Below are 22866 nucleotides of genomic sequence, written 5' to 3' on the forward strand. Positions count from 1 at the left end.
ACTATGGCAACGGGCAGAGTGACAGAGGAATCCACACTTATGTAATTAGAAAGTTGGGGGGGGGGGGGGGATTGGAAGAAGTGGGCAATCACTTTTCACTGTGAAACATCAAAAGCTGAACAGAAATTATTTTTTAGTAACACCAGGGGTTATGTGTCTATTTTGAAAAGAAATAAAGTAAAACTGGATTTAAAATAGAAATTATTCATAAAGTGCAAAACATTCTGTCCTTTTTTCTTTGATGGACTTCAGCTCATTTGCAGCAGAATAAAAAAGCTCATTTGCAATTTTAAACAGTTTCAGATCTTTTTCTGATTTGTTCTTTTTACGTCTCGTCTCGTTTTACTGCAAAGTGAAACAAACTGTGTTCCTTTGCAACGGCTGATTCAGGTTGTTGACTTCTGTGATTTGAAAGAAATGCAGGTTATGAAATGTCATAAGATTTTACTACAACCTGTTTTGTGCAAAGCTGACTAGACTTTGCCTCGTATTTTGGGAACTTTTTAACTTAAATTATGTCAACCTTTATAAAAAAATTATATATAAATCTATTGATGATTGTGGACATTATTTTTGCTCAAATATAAAAATCAGTCAGACGGGGATTGTCTTGCTGCAAACAGATACATCCCGCCCACCTGTCAATCAGGTCAGTCACGCTTAACAACATGCAAAAAATGTGTATTACTGAATCAATTAAATGTATTGATCAATATAGAATCAAATCAATATCAAATTGAATCGTGACCCAAAGAATCGAAATGGAACTGAACTGTGAGGTTCTTGACAACCCCCAGCCCTATATGGAATCATATTGTATTGTGTCATAACGTAGGGTATTGCATCATATTGTGCAGTAGCAAAGTATTTGCACATTTATTATTAGAAGCGTCCGTCAACCAATCTGAATGTTTGGCGAAAACAGCTAGAAACAAACAATCAGTCTTCATATTATGTGATCACCTTTTCAAATGATATTGACCACACTGTGAGGATAACATACCAACAAGGTTGATGATGGCTATTAAAAGGTAAATAGTTGATTCCTTTATTTTAATACTATGGTTAGGGAAGTAAAGGTAAGGGTTGGAGTAAGACATGTGTTGAAGTATCCAGAGTGTATATTTAATTGAATAAAATGTCCTCCAACTGACAAAAACAAGGAATGTGTACTTACTCTGCCAGCTCCTCAAGGCTCCTGTAAACATCATCCTCATTCAGAGCTGTGTCCTCTGATGGAAAGGGCCTGTAACACAAACACACACACACACTAAGTGAGCAAGGCTATAAAACACATTATTACTTTTATTACAGAAAAAAATAACCAGTCAGAAACAGCGGGTTCTATCTGCCAGGTTGTCACTCTTAGCTCTATCACTTCCTGCAGTCCGACAGCAGGATGTATTCAACAGAGGAGCCCATCAGTCACAAACAACATTGTCAAAACACATCAACACACCGCTGCTGACAGATAAAAAAAAAAAAAACACGGCATCTTCCCACAGCCAACTTTCTCAGCAATACATGGACAATGGTCAGGTGTCTTATAAATCCTCTCAGGAGGTTTGGGGCAGCTTTCAAGGACCATCAGGGAGAGAGCAATGTGAAATATTGAAAAGGCCAAGTTCAGAGCTGTTTTTATTTTTTTACCTAAGAGAAGCCTTCTCTACCTATACAGTATGTAAACCTCCTGCTAAAACATTAATGGGTTTGATGTTTAATGTGAGCTACAACAGCATCAATAAAAAGCCTTGAAGTCCGCCTGTTACACAATCTAATCCTCGTCTTAAATGTCCTCTTCCTCACGCTGCATCAACAAACACGATTCTCCAGGAAGTGGCAGAGCATAAAAAGCAATGACTAATCAATTAGCTCATTAAACCGGCTGGATTTTTAATTCCAATCTTTTAAAAGATATCCGCTAGCCGCAAACATTGCTCTGCAGTGCATGATTAGATCTCGCTCGCCCGGCCGTGTTTATGATGTTTCCTTCTTTTTTTTCTTTCACGAGAGCTGATTGCTACAAATTATAGCCTATTAGCGTAATGTTGTGCACAATTGAAGCTCATTAAAATGAGTGAGGTCAAGAGTGGCGCTCATCACCTACCACGCTAATGCACTGAATTGGAAATAATCTGCAATATTTAAATCAATCCTGAGCATAATAAGTTAAAAAGTGTTTCCTAAGCAATCTAAGCTTCTTCAGAGAGAGAACAACACGGATACATAAAGAGTTGAGATGCTTTGTAAGCAGAATGTGATGCTTTTCAAAACATTGAAACAGCATTTTTTTTACTGATAAAAGCACAAAGACAACATGTAAAATTTAATACTGAGAAATATTGATTTTGAAAATGTATTTGGTAAATGGAGTTGAGCTTGTATAGTGCTTTTCTAGTCTTCTGACTACGGTATGGTGGTAGAGGCTGCTATGGGTCCATCAGTTTTAACAAATCCATTCATACACATTCACACGCAACTTGGGGTAAGTGTCTTGCCTTAGGACACATAGACATATGGCTGCAGGAGCTGGGGATTGAACCCAGACAACCAACTCTACCACTGACCTGTCCCTATATGTCCATTTTGAATTTGATGCCAGGAACATTTAAAAAAAATAGAGACAGGATCATGTTTTTCACTCTGGGCGCATCACCTCTTCTTTCAACAACACTTTGGGTGCAGATGGCCTACTGGTTAGGCCACGCCCCTGGAGGCTAGGTTCCTCCAAGTGGGCAGGCAAGGGTTCAAGTCTGGCCCGTGGCTCCTTTCCTGAATGTCATTCCCCACTCTCTCTCTCCCTGATTCTCTAGTCTATCCATTGTCCTGAAGCAATAAGCCCCAAAAAAGAAATCTACGCTAGTGTTTGGAAACTGAGGAGACCAATTTCAGTAATTTTGAAAGTGGAATCTTTTCATTTTCTTTTTAATGTAGGACTGTTTAACAGTTCAGGGTCTCCTTTATCGTATTTTACATTTCATAATGCCAAAATTTTCAATCAAAGGATGATTGCAAAATGATCTCATGTTGCTAATTATCACACTCAGGGGTTTGTATAGTAACCAAAAGTAAACAACCTGAGATTTAAACATGTAGAAAATATTGTCCCAGTTTTCAAAGCATCCGAACCCTCGATCTTAAGATATTCCTCAGCATTAAGGATTTGTTGTTATTTTTCAGTCCTGTGTGTTTGTCATCAGTGTGACAGCAGCATTCTGCGTTCACCCTCCTCTCCTACAGCAATAAATCCCACACAAAGCAGCAGCCAGCCGTGGTTGCTGCTGCGGTAAACAGCTCCGCAAGTTTGACCTTGACTCCCTCTGTATAATGTATCTACTGAACACATGATTTGTTTTCCCACTGACAAATAGCCACTGGAAACACACACACACAAATATCCACACACAAACAAATATAAGGGAATCTACCATTATTTAAGAAAGAGAAGGAGGGCTGCAGGGGAGGGAGGGTTTCAAGTTCACGGGTAACGCTTGGTGCAAGCTGCGCCCACGTCTTTGACTTTTAAGCAGTTTAAAGACAGCCCTTCAGAATATTTTACTCTTCTTGTTTCATACTCATGGATTATGTTTGCTCCTTACAAACTTGTCGATTATGCAAAGTGAGCATCACCTAACATGCTGATCTAAATTGTTTGCACAGAGCTGTTCAGTCAGTTTCAAACCATTCTTATAACCAAGTTCATACGAAGTTTTAGGATCGACCATAACTCCAATTGAATTTAAGATGACACAAGGTCAGACTTTACATGTTTCAGTATAAAAAAAGAAAGCAGAGCTTCCAGAGTAATCTCACAGAGAATAACAAAAATAAAACCTCAAAGATTGTTTAGCCTCTGTTTACCAGAAGTGTCCAGAAAGAAGCCAAACCAACTACATTTAGAGAGTCCTCAATATGCCTGGAATGGATTATAAAGCAATTTAGTCAACCAGCTACATTACCCATCATGCAAAGAGAGACATACCACAAAAATATCTATAAATAACAATCCCTCTGCTTCTAAGCCTACACGAGCTGACATATGAAAGAAATAAGATCTGTCTCCTGATTAAGAAATTCTACATCTAACAGAACATGTCATGATAATTCTTATCATGTTAGATTTAATCTGAGTAAAATATTGTGTTTAAAATGGTAAAGACTAATCCCTTTAGTATGAGTCTTGAAACCCATCAGCATTAATTGTCTGACAGAGATATACAGTATGCCTCTTGGAATGGATGCCAAATCAACTCAGTATTTTTGGTGTAGTCAGTGATTGGCGTTAAATGAGTTCCAGCTAAGACCTCCTCTTCTGCATTTAAGTTGCAAATGTAAAAGCCGATCTTTATCCATAACATCCCCCCCATAATCTCTGCACATCGGGAGGACCATTCACTATGCTACTGGTGCTCTGAGATTGGTCATTTTTGACGGTAATCTAAAGGCTGATTGACTTTCCTGACTCAGGTCGATTTGTCGATAAAGTTAAAGTTCTTGATCTAGAGCTGATTGGTGTAGTTACACTTTTATGCAGATATCTGTTTATATAGAAAAAAACGGATCAACGTCAGAATACCGCTGATGGGAGCCAGGATGTCATTAGCGCCTGCTGTTGTTTTACATTTCTTCTGCATTACACTGCTGATAGGTAATTGGATTAGATAATAACACAGATTCTACTTTTTTTAAATCTGTAAATAGACATGACTTCAGTATTATAAGATATTAAACGCTGACAGTGTTGCATGGGCGACCTGGTGGGCTGTGTCTTGAACCCAATACAAGATTATTTCCATTTATTTGATGAAACATGTAATTGAAGGCTAAGAAAGTGTGCAGGAGATGTTGCAGCAGGAAAGAAAGGGCAAAGAGGAAGCCAAAGGATGTCTCTGATTGTGTTGTAGCTGAGTATAGAGTAATGGGGGCGACGATATGGGCAGTTCAAACGTTGAAAAGCCCTCATTAACTCACTCTGCTCTCTGTAAACTCTCAGATTTGAAGTCCTTTTGCTGCATTTAATCCCAATTTATTGTGATATCTGCCCTGAGAGTTAAAAGCAGCGGGCCAAATATCACACAGGAGTTTGGACTTTGTTATTTGACATTTTATTCATGTGTGTGTCTGTGTGTGTGTGTGTCTGTGTGTGTGTGTGTGTGTTTGTGTCTTTGCAAACTATGTGTATCTGTGTGACACCACCCATTAGCCTCTGTGTAATTAAAACAGTGGTCACACAGAAAGAGTGCGTCAGCCATCGAGTTAATGAATGCTCAGCTCGATAGTCAAAGGTCAGCTGGTCACCCTGAAGCAACACACACACACACACACACACACACACACACACACACACACACACACACACACACACACACACACACACACACACACACACACACACACACACACACACACACACACACACACACACACACACACACACACACACACGCTCAAGACTTTTTTTAGTATTTTCAAGTATTTTTTTTATATTCATTAACTTTGCTAATTTTTGCATGTTGAAGCTCACAACTTCATTAAGACTTCTGTATTTTCTAAAGCTCATTACTCGTAGAAATAATAACAGAGAAAAAACAGCCTGATCTGATTTATGTAACTTTCTGTCTCTCTGTTATGAAAAGAAACTCAGCGCAGACGGTGCATCCTCCAGAGCACAATAACACACCCACGTGTGATGGCCCCCCTACAATGAAATGTGCATTATATTATAAGTTATTAATGGAGTCCCGCAGGGCAAAATTTAATTACGTAGTAGTTTGGGGAGGTATCTATCACCTCAGTGTTGTTCTGCAGAGCCAAGCATGGCCCAATGCTGCCGTTTTAATTTCAGCTAAATGGCACAACCAGGTGTAATTGAACTATGTTTATAATTTCATCAGAACTCCGATGATGAGGCGTCTCTAGGCTTTTCAATAATGCTTCATTGTCTTTCCTGGAAGCGTGTGAACACATGCTGTTCAGCTCTTTACGATGTGTGCTAAGCTGGAGCGGTTGTTAAGTTTGTTGCAAGGGTTTATTTCTAATTATTTGTGCATTTAAATAATAAATATTGTTTTTTTTTCAAGCGTCATCTTTTATATTAAAGGGGACATATTATGAAAAATCAAACTTGTACAGTGTTTTTGAACATATATTTGGGTAACCTGAGTGTCTACTGACCCACAAAATGTGAAATAAACCCATCCAGTCCTTTGTTTGTGGTCTGCATAAGTCTTACAACACAGAGAAAAATGATCTGTTTCAAATGTGCGCTCCTTGTGATGTCACAGTGGGATTCTGGTAAAATAATCCCCTCCCCTCCCCTGATATCTCCACCCATGGACTCCACCCCCAGCCTAGAGCAAAACTTTTGCACAGGTCTGCCATTTTTATTCTCGCTACAGAGGAGTGATGTCTACCGGGAAAACTCGGGGGGGGGGGGCTCATTAAAGAGACACACACACACCAAAACGGAGCGTTCTGAGAGAGCTGGTTTATACAGGGTCACAAATCTCCTCTGGTGATTGATTCATGTTATATTTTGACCAAAGCACAGCACAGATGTTTCATTTAGACCACAGGGGGACTGTTTAAAAAGATGGAGAAGGGGGGTAATATGTCCTCTTTAAATCTGTATTGTCTGGATACAGCTTATTCTTTATTATTATTATTGTTGACTTTATATAAAAAGAGGAACATTCTGCTTTTCTTTGTAGGTACAATGTGTTGGTTTTGTGTCTTCAGCAGGTAGCTTTAAATATGCTGAATATTTGATGTAAAAAGTCTACTTCGGTTGGAGTGTTCAGTTTAAAAGCCCATCAATAACTAACTGAAGTATTTATTTTCACATGTTACATATATTATTGTGCCGTTGTCCATCCTTGTGTTTGTTTTCCTCTTTTTTTCTTCCTTCACTTTATTGCTTCCAATGATGTTTCTCTATTTCCTTCTCCCTTTTAGAGTTGTTGTTTTGCATTTTTTCTCGGTTACACTGTGCATCTGATACGTTTGTTTTATGTCACTTAATCTCCTTGTACGACATCTTATTTCTTCTGCGCTGTTTTTACTGCCAGTGCTGCATAAAGGGAATTGTTGGCACATGTGTGCTGGACAAAGCCGCAGTGGGCCGGTCCCATTGATCAACTGTTGTCAAACAGCTCAACAACACTGTAGTCATTAGGTGTGAGTGCAGCTCCGGTGGCCAGCTTTGGTAGCAGTTTCCTGTCCCAGGACGCGGGCATGTTTCTGCTGGGGTCGATAAATTGCTGGAGCTGGAACCAGCCGGTGCGCTTTGATGCTTATTGTACCATGCCTGTCCATAAAGACTCACGTTTCCCCTTTAAAACCTGAAACACACAGCTTCATTTCAGAGTCGCTGTGGCCTCAGGGAGGGTGTGTGTGAGTGTAACAAAATGAGTAAGAGGCTCTCTCACTGCATGTGTGTAACTTATTTCCACAACATTTATGTGGGAATCCAGCACACGCGATGCGTTCAAATGCCATGAGTGAAAAATGAGGAGTGGATGTGCAATGTGATGACTGCATACTAATGTGAGTGATGTAATGCAGTGTCGTGAGGGGGCAAGGAAGGAAAAGTGCAAACCGTGATTGTTTACACTCAGTTTGTCCTCCCGATCATCTTGAAGATAAAAACAAAGAACAGACACGCACATTTCTATTTTGTTCCAGTAAACTGGAAAAGTGTTACCAAAGCTGGCCACCGACAGAGCTGCACTCACTCCTACTGACTACACTGTTAATGTTTGACATCAGTTCTGAGTGAGATGAAGAGATAATACAACAGTGATGCTGTAGGAGCAAATCTAGAACTAATCATTGATCTCTGTATATCTTATCCTGGTTTCCTTTATCTTGTTTTTACTGATGACTCATTTAATTATTTTCTTTGTTTATCTTACCATGTTTTACTGATTCTTATTATTTTCTTTTTTTACTTTTTTTCTTTGTCTTATTCTTACTAATGGCCATGGGTTAGTTTATCTTTTTGTTTAACTAAATGCTATTCTCTTGAGTACTGAGCACTGTTGTCACCTTATTAAGTTTTGTTCTGTGCTGTCGTTTGTTTCTAAAAGGAGGCCGACTCACTCACTGATAAAAACACGTCTACCTAAATTACAAATTCTCTGACTAATTCTTAATGAATGTCAGAATTAGCATATTGCAAATTTAATATTCATGAATTATTTGGGATGTGAACATATGGTCAGAAAAAATGTTTGTAAAGTTGCTTTTTAACGTTACTGTAAGCTGCAACATAAAATTCAGATGCATATCTTTCACAAAATTAGATCTAATCCTTCTATAGTTATTTTTGTAATGTGTGTCTGTGTGTGTTAATCCCTTTTATCTACTTTTTAATTTGACATGTCATGCTTATTTTTAAGAGCATCTTTGGTCTGCATTTTGTATAGCCTACATTATATGTATATTATTATGAATTATCTTTATATTATATTTACATTACAGTATATGATTTCATATTGTGCTCTTAATTCATATTTGTTGCTTTTTGGCCATGTCCATTATTAAATCAGGAACAATTATTACATACACTTTTTTTAAAGGAATTAAAAAACAAAGATACATGAAACACACAATGTGCTTCTATATAGACAATTGTTTTTATCATTATAATAGCACATCCCATAGATGTACTTCAAATCATAGTGTCAATTCACATTTAGTGAAGTCATATTTTAACTTACAGGCAAAACAAGGTTCAAAGGGAAAAAAACTAAGACATGTGACTCTGTGTTGCAGGATTTGAAAGGACTATCGTTGTCTAAACCCAGAACAAACTTTCCCCTCATCTGCTCTCTGTCTCCATGCTGACGTCTCTCAAACTCATCAACCCTGATCCCCAATACAGTACCAGCATGGATCAATGATGAACTAGGGCAGTGAAGCTCAGTCATGTTAAAGGTTATAGTGGGGTTAGCTGAGGACAGTAAAGATAAGCAGCGGGAAGGAAGGGAGAATAACAGGAGAGACCATGACGTGGGCTTATACTGGAGATAAGCCGTGAGAAACAAGAGGTCAACTCTGAGGGCACAAAGAGACGGGAGCATGAGGCCTCCACACAAAGAGGATCTACAGTTTGAGATATAAAGAGAGACCACTGGTTTGTGAGAGACAACTTGTGGTTTTGATTGACAGTTTTTAAGACTAGAGATGGATGTCGACAAATAATGTAGGTTTGGTGAGAGAAGTGGTGACAAGGCGATACAATAAGGTCTAAGGTATTAGACTGAAGATACAAGAAATAAAAATGGAAAAATGGAAAGCTATTGCAATGGCTGACACTTGACAGTAGCAGCTTTAAACAGTAGGAAAAAATATGTTTTTTAAATGCATTAATGTTTTCTGGAATTAGTGTGCAAGGTTTTCGGAGAGAGAAAAACAGAGCACCAAAAAACAACAATTTGGAAGACAATAATAAAAATCAATCTAATCTAAATATTTCAAAATTCCTTTCAGACTCATCTGCATTGTATTAAAAGAGCAGAACAGCAAAGAGATTTGTTTTGGCGAGATAGGAAAAAATAAAAGTCTTGGGAATTTGGGTTAGGGGAAAAGTGAAAAAAGGGGGAAATGCCTTTACCGAACCAAAACAAAATAGTATTGGACGTAAAAAAAAATAATCCAGCTGTTGCAGAGTCCATGATGGAATTAAATAAACGGTAGTGTGGTTATCTCACTGTGTGCTAAGTGTATTTCTGAATGTGCACAGCATGCAAAACAAAGCCTTAGTTTCTGCCTGGAGCTGGACTGATGTCATAGTGACAGAGACATAAACTGTCAATGTCTGATTACAGTGAACAGACATCAAGGACAAGATCAATGAGCTCCAACAGAACGTCAATGGACATGCCTGTGGCCATGTTAGTCAGACTTGGAATCCAAAGACGAGCTCTCTGGAATTTTTTTTTAACTCAATGGGTGTTGTAATGCGGGGACTGTACTGATCTGAGAGAGCTGAGGAACTGAAATGGAGGAATTCAGTTTTGTGCAGTTGGGCACCCAGTGAAGGTCTCTGAGTAAAACTGCATCCTCGTAAAACACATAGTAGTGCTCCCTTATATTAGACAAAGGGCATTTGTTGACAGGCAGAAAGTGGTGAAGCAGGAGTTTACAGCAGAAAAGATGTTGTGAGAAGACAAAGAACCATGTCGACCTACAAGGTCTCATATTTTAGTCTGGTCTTGGTCTGCCACTCTCTCTTTTTCTTTTCTTAACTTCATACGTCACTGTCCTCTTCCGACTCCTATAGCCTCAGCCATTGTATCAAACATCAATGAAATGATTCTTTTTTAGCTGAAGGCTGGTGTGTGTGTGTGTGTGTGTGTGTGTGTGTGTGTGTGTGTGTGTGTGTGTGTGTGTGTGTGTGTGTGTGTGTGTGTGAACTAGTGCGTATAGCATTATGCACTTCTCACGAGAGATCCACAGCCCGCTGCCAAAGTTACATAGTGCTGAAAACAGGTGACCAAAGAGCTTGGTGGAAATAAGAGGGCCGCCATTCTCCCTGTTTCAGTGTTATTGCACTACTAGATGTACTTTGAAACTACTATGTTAAGGTGGAAAAACTACCTATTGTTGCTATAAATACACACACCCCTAATTTTACACACCAAGTTTAGTTGACTCACCTTAGCCCCCCCCCTCTTTTAAAAAAAAAATAACTCAACAGAAGTGTGATATTAAATCATTGTAGTTTGCCTTTCAATTTGCAGCGGGACACCACATACATTACGATACGACCCGACCCTAAATTCTAACATAAACCACAGTGGCAATCCGGTTTCATCTGATGGCTGTCGTAAAAAATCTTCAAAACAAAAGGTGACCTTTTGAGAGTTATTCGTCTGTTTATCCTAATATCTTTCGGCCAAAGAGGATCAAAGCTCCAATCAGACTTTCAGCTGAGGAGGAGCACACCTGTTTCCTCTTAATATTCTGTTTGAGCGTTTGCCAATGGAACCACTTCTTTTGATATAAATTTTGGGGAAATGAACACGATTCAAGAGAAGACCTTGGAGGGTGTGAATCACTACATGAAGCACCTGCCAAGATGTCATCCAGGACCCTCAGGCACTGATCTTCCAGCTGCTTGTGAGTCCCAATTTGAAGACAAAATGTTGCTTTGATATTTGGTTTTGTGGTTATTTGTCTGCCTCAGGATGATTAAGAATGGGTCATTATCATCTTTATCAAGTCTGTTAACTAGCTATCAATAAAATAATAACACAATTAAGTTACTATTTCAGTGTTGCACATTTATTTGGAATTTATTTCACCTTTTAATTCAATTAGTCTTGAAGTATCTTATTATTGCTTTAACCTTACAGCTGCAATGCCTTACTGTGCCATTAAATGGTAAGTAGACATTGAGGGCAAGTACATAGTGTCTGTTTGTACACTACATGTGTGATATGGTATGTGTTTGTGTTTACACATACTGTTGTCATGCCTGTGGATAGTTGATGGGGGCTTTGATGCGAGACAGAAGAGGTCTGACAGGTCCTTGGACCGTTGAATGCGGCTCACCTTGCCCTGAGCAGAATCATTAAGAAGCGGGTGAGGCGAGCCTTTAGAAGGGCCAAAAAGGTCAGTGAACAATTACGCTGTGTAAGTGTTTCGCTTGATGGGTACATGATGTTCATACTTGATCATCCAGTACATGGCCTCAGACCTCTTGACACATGTGTAATATGCCCTCAGCCTTTAAACCCTGTAATGAATGCAGTTACATATAGAAGAACGCTTAAAGCTACATTAAGTACCGTCATGCTGGTACGGAACAAATCTACTGCCAAATGAACCTTTACTGGTACTAGCAATGTATCACGGTCTTAACAGTGTATTTGTTACGGGTAATTACTCTCTCAGCTGGAACAAAAAAAACGATTTTAGATGTAAAAAAACCAGCTTGGATTTTTATGCACGATATACAATATGTAACCCTTTGATATACCGTTCCTACCAAGGTCTTTCACCAAGAGGCAGCTTCTGATTGTGAATCAGCTTCTTATTGTTGTGTTGTCTGCCTCCAGTTGGGTGTAACCAAACTTCCCTTTCTGCCCTGAAGACCAACATTGGTGTTTATTGCGTCAGTCAACAAGAACATGGTTGCTGCAACTGCCTTACAAATTACACTCCAACTAAATAAATGAAGCCAGCCTACTGGGACTTGAAACACGCTGCAGTGAATTTGGATCGGTTTAAAATTAATTCATACTGAGTAGTTTGTATGTCACTTGCACCCACACATGTACAGTTTATACCACTGGGAACCTGTTCTTTACTTTGGAGCACATTTTTTTGCTTTATAAACTTGTATGGTAGACTACCAACAGTGTCCACTAGGGGGTTGGACAGTCATCAGACGGCAGTGCTGATTTTAGTGTTCAGCTTCAGGCCTTTAAGTACTTGTGATAAAATTCAACACTGGACTGGACACAACATGGAGACATAGGTTGAGAGAGCAAGGAGACATTTTCAGAGAAAAATTAATATTTTTTATATATAATAGGTTTTTATTTTTATTTAAATTGAGGTTTTATATTTTAGTTCACTTCTTTTGAGGCTACCTTACACTGTCGTTATGCTACTGCTCTATGTAGCTTTGAATTGACCCCGGGGACAAATCAAGTTTTTCTTAATTGAATTTAATTGACATGCTGTTAATCACCTCATCTGATACCTACCCGACACAGTAGGGATATCACGTATCTTAAAATGACTATACATAAAAAACTATCTTCTTCCAGAACACCTTGTTTGCTGTTGTAAGTCATAATGAGGCATTGATATGATTTTTTTGTCATTTTCATAACCATCTTAAACCTCCTCACATGAGCTGTAAAATGTACATACATATTAAGAAGCTTCCATTGAATAATTATTGAGTTAATGGTGTGTGGTAATTTAATGTTAGCCTAGATACCTGCGATACATTTCATATATTGACACATTAATTTGAGAGCCTTTAGTTCAGTGTCCATTTAATAACCTAGATCAATATTTTATTGTTCTCGCCAAGACCCAAGTGAAACCGTTCCTGATGAAGTCATACTTTATTGATTCCTATCAGCTCATTGTATTTTTACTTGATCGCTTTAAGGAGGTCAGGCTATACCCTTCAACACTAAAAGGAATTCAGTGTCTTGTTCAAGCACACTTCAATGGTCAGACACTTGTTCAATAATTGAACTTGTGCTACAATTTTTGGGAGTCATGGTAAACAAAAGCAAGGAGCATTACAGACTTAAAAAACTTTAACTTTAAACCAAGCCTTGAAATGACCAAAAAAAAAATGAAAAACTGAGCAGTGTTTGGCCTGACATGATGAATGCAGTGTTGGCTGCTCCACGACTCTCTACCTCTTCGCCTCTTCCTGTTAAGTCGGCTGAACTTTGGTAGAAGCGATACATCTTGTCATTTAGTGTGATTCTGTCCATGGCAGCCCCATGATCATGATCTATTGTCCATCAACATTCTCTTATACTATATACTAATCCGGCCTACAACAAACTGCTGCCCTCTGACCAGCGATTAGAGAATCAAAACCATGGATGAAAGTTAATTATTTAATCAATTTCATGCCTGCTGAAATTAAAATTAACTCAGAAAGTGACACTTACACTGTGGTCAAATAAGCCTTGATTTTGACACCTCAAAGCAAAGTGGTCAGTGTGGACAGGAAGTAAACTAGCCAGCAGTCAGCAGGTTGTGTTGTCTTTATTAAAGGCAAGGGACCTGCTACCCCTCTCTCTCTCTCTCTCTCTCTCTTTTACACTCTCCGTCACCAACTCTCTCTCTCTTTCTCTCTCTCTCTTTTTCCTTCATTTCTTGGCACGGCTCCTAATGACTGTGCTCCATCAAGTCGTTGCTCAGACAGATAAAGTGTCTTTTTATGTGTCGCCGGTGAGGCACCGAGCTCCAAACAGATTGAGCAAATGAAGAGGAATCAGCAGCTTATTCCGGGCCTGATACACAAGGTGAAGGATTTTCTCAGCTTCACTATTATCTGTGAAAAATGATGACCCGAGCATTCAATATCAAACTCTGACTCAGGCAGCAGTGTTTATGTTCTGCTACATTTTCTACATACAATTTTTTTATTGCAGTTACTGTCTGAGTGACAGATGGAAATGTGTTGTGGATTATTTTTGTTCCTCTGAAAGATTACAGCGACTAAAAGCTGCAGCTAATTGCCTCAACATTTGAATTGACTATTAAATGAGCCGCAGATGTTAATAGCCACCTTCATCTCAGTACAGGCCTGTATGCAAATGTGTAAAACGTTCATCCAAATGGATTCTGTGACATTGATACTCTTGAGCGCTTTGGCTCATCAAGTAATAACTGAGAGATTTACAAATGAGATGCATACCTGATGCCTTTGATTTGTGCAATGCTGTGGTGGGAGATCCTCGACAGAGCGGAGATCACCTGCAATAAACAGAGAGAGATAATCAGTTATAACACAATCAAGGACTTGGTCGTTTACCTATTTATTTTCAACATATCATTCAATTTATGATGTCTTATATTGTTTATCCTGACATTCTGTTTTACTGATATGGTTATTATACTGTGGTACTGTTTTACTTTGTGTAGCCCTCGGGATAACTCTGAACTGTCTGGGGAAGCTGATGGCACTCAGGCAAAACAAACAAACAAAACAGTCCATTGGTTACAAACAATTAGCTGTACAAGTAACTGAAAAAATAAACCATGAGAGGGAACGCTCAATTATAAACTAATGTAGTAAATAAATGTAACGATTCAATATTCATTAAGAAGCAACTATCAATCAACAGTCATTACTTAAAGTGAAGGAGTAAACAAGTCTTCAAAGACAACAATCAACTGTGAAAGTTACTTAAAACAAATCGTCAGAGTCAACAGTGAACTTTTTGGGTCAATGCAACACAAAACATCAGAGACAACTCATTAAAAAGCAACAAAAGAATAACAATCAAAGGCAGCAATCAACTATTAAAGCACTTCAAAGACAAATCATCAGAGACAACAATAAACTGTAAAAAAATTAACTTTAAAACAAATCGTAAGATGTAGCAATTTACAATGATTAGAGCCCGACCGATAAATCTGTAAGCCGATTATATCAGCCGATATTGGCATATCCTGTGACATCGGTATCCGCTCGTTTTATCAAAGATATGCGTGATCAAATATATTACCGGATTTATAGTCAAAAAGCATTTCATTTGAGTTTCACTGTATTACACTAGCAGTTGTCTCACTGTGTTGATTTAGAGGTTAGCACAGTAAATGTGTATATATATAGCTCTTAAGATCAAAATAGATAAAAGACAAGAAAAAATATAGGCCGATATATCGGTATCAGATTTTTTCTCTCCTCATTATCGATATCAGTATCGGCCCAAAAAATGATAAACAAAATTAATTTAAATTTTCTAAAAGTTAAAGTCAGTGGAAATAACTAACAACTAAATCAATATATTCCACAGAGTAAAGCAACTTTTTTTAAACTGCATTTTATGAGCTACTAGAAAGTTCACTCAAGCATTCACTGTTCTTTGTGATTCTCAAGCCTTACTCGCATCTTTCTTAGTAAACCCCTCTGAGGCATATGCAGTGTCACACAGGACTGTGTGTAAACATAATGCAGGCCACCATGCTCATGTCGACATCCAAAGACATGTGTTGCAACTTCACAGATGGATGGGTTTGACTTAGGTTGGGTTACACACTAACACACACACGCACACACACACACACACACACACACACACACACACACACACACACACACAAGTAGTCACACACTCAACCATCCCTTTATGTTCTCTATTTGACCTTCTATGCTGTTTGGTTTGTTCACTTTTCTTCATTGCTTTTTACCTTTACTGTTTTTTTTAGAAGAAGGTTAAATATGGGCCCCCGTATCTAAGCTGATTTAACGCTGGTTTGGAGTCACACACTAGTGGGCTTATAGCAGAGGACTACAGATGGCGTGCTTCCAAGGTCTAAAGAGAATAGTCTGAAAAGATGAGGGAAAAACCAACCGAACACACACACACACACACACACACACACACACACACACACACACACACACACACACACACACACACACACACACACACACACACACACACACACACACACACACACACACACACACACACACACACACACACACACACACACACACACACACACACACACACACACACACACACACACACACACACACACACACACACACACACACACACACACACACACACACACACACACACACACACACAAACCCTGTCTCCTACGCCTCATTACACACTCCTGGGTGTATTTGGACTTGCAATGCTGTGGCAATGCCAGATGTCTCCTTGACAGGGAGGAGAAAATTGTTATCTCAACCCCTCTTCCCCTGGCAGGTGTGTCATCCAGAGCCTCTCATCAAACACCCTCTTCACTAAACACACAATGCAACTACCGCAGTGCACGTAGCGTTTAACATTGAAGATGAGGTGGTGCTAATGGCTGTTGTGAAGAGAAGACCGCCACTTTACCCTGGCAGAGAACTCACAATTGAAGCACTCTTGACCAAGACCCGTCTATCTCTCCATTCAAGTTGTTCTTGTGTTTAACAAAATCAGTAGTAGAGTAGTAGTGGAGGGATTAGGCGGACCACTGTTACGGAGTGTGTATACATCTAATTCATTTACATCTAACCACTCCATGGAGGGAAACCTCGAAGGGGCTATTGCTTGACAGGATGATGAGGGGTTATTCCGCTTTGTTGCTAAAGACCCGTGTAATAGGCAGCCATGTTCATGCTTAATGGCTCCAATATGGGGCCAGTCTACCATTACACACCTCCTTTACGGATATTCTAACTGCACTTAGCAGACAGAGACCAAAAAGGAAAGGGAGAAAGAGGGAGATGGAGTGAAGAAGAATGGTTCGCTAATTTAGCCTAGCGTCCCTGTTTGGCCAACGGTGGGGGTCTTTAATAAATCACTGTGGATAAACCCATTGTGCTGCTGGATGGCATGCTGCCCACCTGGACGTGCTTCAGGGAGGGATCACAGATGGCATACTGCCCCACAAGCATTATTAGCTCTTTTTTTTTAAAGGTCTTATTGGCCCATTATTGTCTATGTGGAAGTGTGACAAAATGTATCATTTACACGAAAAGAAAGAAATCCTCAAAATTAAATATTTGAATAAAATAATTGCTTGGATCGATTGATTCATAGACATATTTAATAAAATAATTAAGGCTGGGTGGTGTGATCAGCTGTGGTCACATCCAGCTTAACACAGCTGGTCTCATCCAGGTCTGTTCAGGTTCAAAGGGTAGAGTGAAGCTGCTGGCTTTGAGCCATGAGGTCACAGCAGACCTCACTTCCTGTTCGGAGCCCGGGGAGATGAGATGTGAGTGTGCCAACCCTGAGCATGCTGGCGTGACTTCCACACATCATCGGATAAAGTCCATTAATATTAGATCTTGAGTTTCCTTAAACATTGAGGCATTTGTTCTGATTTTGGAGTTCGTGCTAGACTCACACGCTGTAATGTGAAAAGCATGTCTCGGTAATGTGAACACTGGCATGTTCGTGACTTAATGCTAATTTTCAATCTGTTTACAGGGCAGCTGATGTTCTCACACTGTGACAGTGCAGCAAATGACAGCTTCACATTTATCTATGAATGGAGAGCTGCATTTATATTGCAGATTTTTTTAAAAGTAAATACACAGCCTGTTTTAACTCTTAAGTTGTCAAATACAGCAGCTTTGTCAGCAGCTGGACTACAACTCTGTCAAACAAAAACATGACTAAATAATACTGCTGGAAGTGATAATAAATGTTGAGTTTTTTAAAGAATTTCATCCTTTTAAGTTTCGTAAAGCACATTAAGATGTATAGTGCATTACATACATATTGTACATATGCTTTGTAACAGGTGTTGCGAGAAATATTAGTACTTAATTAAACCAGGATCTTTTTACAAAACCAAACCAGGTATTAGGATGCACTACATAAACACGGGTGAATTATATTTTTTTCACATTGCATGTGAAAGCTTTATTTCCATTTATTTTAAGTCCATTTTAAGGATGATTCATATTATAATCACTAATTAAAGTGCTTTAAAAACGGAGCATTATTTATTTTTTATTGCTAACTTGACCACAAAGCTCTAACCATGCATGACTGATGCACATTTGGTACCTTAAAGTCCAAAGATCAAGGCTTCATATTTGAAAAATTAGGAGAGAAAATTTGTCTTTAGCAAGCGCCAACCTCGGATGTTCAAAAATGAAGCCAATGCGGATGAGCAAAAAAACTACAGTTCCCATGGGTCCACTTGAGGCTGGCTCAAAAAGCCCCTGGAAGTCACATTTACAAATCCATGATAAAATGCCTATGTTAACTGTAGAAATAAACATGTTTACAGACTGGTAAAATAGAAAATAAAAGATTTTGGTCCATGCGTCCAACCTGTATGGGGGTAGTATTCTTTTTTTGTAACTCATCTGTTTTGATTATATGAAGGATAATGGTTATGTATTTGCATTATTACTGACTGACATGTGGGCGAGTAGCTGTTTTCCAGGAGGCTTAAGGCTCGCCTCGACTCCACCTCTATACCTCTTGCTAGATTGAAAGCTATGTTGAGATGGCGTTTCCAATATGGCAACCGCCATAGATGGGCTCCAAAGCGTCTCTTCAGAAACCAAAGAGTGATGCCGCTGAGACTACAGTTCATCCATGTTTGAAACAGTCTATTGTTTGTAGAAAGGGTTGGATTTTCTAATCACCTGAAGTAATACCCAGAAGCTTTCTAGAAGTTACCCCTTCAGGTCTATAGACTGTAAGTGATGCTTAGATTTGGAGTATCTCTTTAGTTACAGATCTTTAAAAGGCACTGGCTTCTTCTATCTCTCTCATAATACCACATCTCTTACTTTTCATTATCTGCTTAAAGGTAGCCAGCCTGCCTGATTGCCTCTCCCTTCTCTCCCTGTGTTTGTTTCCCTTCCTCTGCCTCTAATACACACACTCCTCGCCCTCTTCTGATCCTTTGGTTCAGTCAAAGCCTTTGAGTCCCCACACATTATTAATTTCCCTCTCATCTCGTGCTCTCCGGGGGGTCTTAACTCCGGCTGCTAGCCAGAGAATAAAGCTTCTTTCACCCCTCGACGAATATGGAAAAGACAAGTCTCACGAAGGACTGAGAGCTTTGGTTTCTGAACCATCAAAACCAATATCTTACCTTAATCATCACCCCCACAGCCCCTGGCATCCCCTAACCCACGTTTGACCCCTTCTGTCAGCCATAAGGATGTAATTAAAGGCACATGTAAAGTCAGACAGACTCACTGAAGCTCACAGTTTCTGCACAAGACTGACATGCAACATTTGCAATCCACTTACTGCATAACACGTTTGTGTGCATCTGTGTGTTTAAAACATGTGTGTGTGTGTGTGTGTGTGTGTGTGAGAGAGAGAGAGGGGGGGATAGGGAGGGGGGGAGCAGGGATAAAGATTGCATCAATAGATTAAGCGGGAGGCGATGCCAAGTGTTTGCAAACACACGCCACACTTTCACCTCAATCACCAGACTCACACCACATGTGGCCTTTGTGCCAGCTGGGGGGGCAAAGTGAAACCTCATGTGATCGGCCTGCAGCCAATCAGAAGACCCCTTACAAAAACGTGTTACCCCTGGCAACCAGGCTTGAATGATTATGCATGGTCATCATTTACCAGTAAGATCAAATCAAACCTGCAGCCGCATGCTATTAACAGTAGGAGGGCGGGGCCGGGATGTGATTATGATCTGAAAACATGCACCATAGTGGACTATTGACAGTCCATCACAAACCACACCCAAACCGCCGATTCTGATTATAACTGATGCAGTCGTGAACTGATTATATTTTGCACCACAAATCAATGCATGCTTTGGAAGTCATCCAACAAAGAGGCTGAATTAATGAAAGATTCATCCCATTACTGTTGTGCCTTTTTCATATTTCTCTCTCTCTCTTTTGGCTCTTCCCCCAACAGCAAACTCCCTGATAGTGTGAGATATTTATGAAGTATTCACACTCTGATAGGACAGCATTGCTCTGCTTATGCCAGGCTGCCAAAGTGGTAGGCATGAAGCGAAAGGGGCACGGCGTGGGAGAGCTGAGAACAGATGGCTGAGTGGGAACCCTCCGTGCCCGACATCAATAATAGACAGACAGGGAAGGGACGACTCAGCCTGTCCCTCTGTGTGTGTGTGTGTGTGTGTGTGTGTGTGTGTGTGTGTGTGTGTGTGTGAGCGAGTGTGAGTGTGTGTGTCCCACTGTCCCACTGCCTCTGGGAGTTTCTGTCTTCTACAAACCCTCTCTTATTCTCTGTCTACTTTTTTTCTTTGAACTCAGTCTCAATTTTTCTTCCCCTTTCAGTTTCTTTTTTTCAGTTACGCACGCAGTTCACACACATGAATGCCAAAAAATATTCAATACATTCTCCTCCCTGGTTGTCACATACCAACACACTGTCACAACCCTTTTGTGTCTTGAACAGATGCACAAGGTAGCTCTGTTGCTTGTCACACAGACAGATGGTTGTGTCTATATTATTCCTGTCTAACATGCAGTGAACGTCAAACTGTCTGTTGGTTAGCTTGAAGCACAAAATCTCTATGGGTTAAAACTAGAAGAAAACGTCTCTGGGTGGGTTTCTTTCAAACCAAAAGCACAGTTATCAAACACCATTGCACCCTTCCTTTTCTACTGGGTGAAGTTCTTATGTTGTTGGAGCGCCAACTACAGGGCACTGGTATGATTGATAGAGCAGGCGTCCAATTGACAGAGGCTACAGTCCTTATTGGAATGGTTTCGGGTTTGATTCCTGATCCTGACACTGTCTGGTGCATGTCATCCCCCATTTTCACTCCCTTCATTTCCTATAGAGAATGAATGAAGCCATTGCTGAAGTGTAAAAAACTGCAGTTCCTTGATTGTCCACTTGATGCTGGTTGTAAAAGCCAGGGAATCCTGGCCCATCCCCCCCAATAAGTCCCATAAAATTCCCATTTATACAGCATGGTGAAACATGTTTACAGTCTGGTACAAAAAAACACAATACAATTGGTCTTCATTTGTCTTCCAAACACCACTTCAGAAATCAATGTATGCCGTCACTGAGACTCAGTCCATGTTTCATACGATCTATGTTAAAAAAGCATCAACTACACATTGGAGAACTCGAATGGGTTCTTGCATACCTTGTCTATGACACAATTACGTTTTTCAAGAGAGCTCCTGTATGACTGCGATTAGCCTTGGGTCATCATCTCATCTTATAGTTGCTGAGTGCCTCCAGAAATCCTGATTGCAGTCAGATTGGCACCTGACACATTGCAGTAAATCCTCTCAAAGCAGACCTCCCAGCTGCTTGATTACAGGGGATTTATTTCACCACATACATCCAGGCAAGAAAAGCCTCCAGGCTGGCCTGAGGACCAGAGAGAGTCCTGCTGCTGACCCAAAGACCCCGTTTAACACCACAGCTAGACAAAATGGCAAAAAGCCTAAAGAGGGCATTAAGCCCATACAGAAAAAGGAAAAGAGTTAGAACTTATGTAATAATTTAAAGATGTAGGGTAGCTTTACAACATGCAGATGGTGCTAAAGGTTCAAATGCCATATAGAAAAGTTTTCCTGCATTTCCCACAACCATTAATTTGAATTATTGATGTGAATATGTGCCTATGGATCAATACATGAGCTTATTTAGCTTTGAGAGCTCGAACATTGATTTGATCTGAAACTGTGCTGCTCGAGCGGGAAAGGGCAACAGTGGCTAATACGTGCAAATTGTACTCCATAGATCGTGTCAACCTGGTCAACACCTGCCAATGTGTTCCAGCCATGTCCATGACCTGTCCTATTTCACGCTAAATCACCGTACATGGGCCTGCTCACTAATGCATGACAACGTATGTGTGTCGCAGCAGGATGAACATGTGTATGAGCACACAGACACTTAAGCTGGAACGAAAATCACATGTGCTGTGCATGGACTACACTTTTTCTTACACACACTGCCATATATATACACACACACACACACACACACACACACACACACACACACACACACACACACACACACACACACACACACACACACACACACACACACACACACACACACACACACACACACACACACACACACACACACACACACACACACACACACACACACACACACACACACACACACACACACAAATCAATGGTGTACAAGCTTGTAGAGCATGCAATATTGGTAGAGAGGCAGGTCCTGGATGAGACGGGGCTTAAGAGAAGTTGATCCAGATGTCTGTGTTCTAGATAAGAGGATGATGGTAACAAGAAAATATTGGAAGGGAGAGAGGAAAAAAAGTCACACACAAAATGACTCAGCCCTGTAATTACATAAATATAAGTTCAATGCAGTAGTATTACAGTACAACATTCCTACACACTAGAGTGGATCTAATGCCAATGCCAGAGGCGTTAAGGCCCTCAAATGCCTTGTTGATTATTAGCATGCATTATAGTCAATGCACCCTCTGGATAAAGTCATCAATAAGACCCCCCCACACACACACTTTTTTATTCTCTCTGAAAGAGCAGCATACACAGTAATAATTGGTGATCCGAGCAATGACTGTTTTAAAGTGTCAAGAAGGAACATTGCAAGGCTAACAGGGATAACATATAAGCTCAATTTCACCATCAATTTTTCAGTTAAATATTTAAGGATGTTTACTGTTAAAGTTTAAAACATGAGGAGGGGCTGCAAG

The 22866-nt window shown here is 39.9% G+C and overlaps 1 protein-coding gene across 4 annotated transcripts in view; it reads right to left on the reverse strand.

The window, feature by feature from the left end:
* The window catches only part of vav2 (vav 2 guanine nucleotide exchange factor), a 237648-nt gene that overhangs the window by 58685 nt on the left and 156097 nt on the right, over positions 1-22866 (reverse strand). For all 4 annotated transcript variants that reach the window (XM_061061084.1, XM_061061083.1, XM_061061086.1 and 1 more), the window contains exons 3-4: positions 14408-14466; positions 1178-1246 (exon numbers count right to left, since the gene is read on the reverse strand). In XM_061061084.1, coding sequence (XP_060917067.1) covers positions 1178-1246; positions 14408-14466 — 128 coding nt within the window. The remainder of the gene's footprint in view (positions 1-1177; positions 1247-14407; positions 14467-22866) is intronic.

This window comes from Labrus mixtus, chromosome 17 (genome assembly GCF_963584025.1).
Source record: "Labrus mixtus chromosome 17, fLabMix1.1, whole genome shotgun sequence".
NCBI classification, from domain to species: Eukaryota; Metazoa; Chordata; class Actinopteri; order Labriformes; family Labridae; genus Labrus; species Labrus mixtus.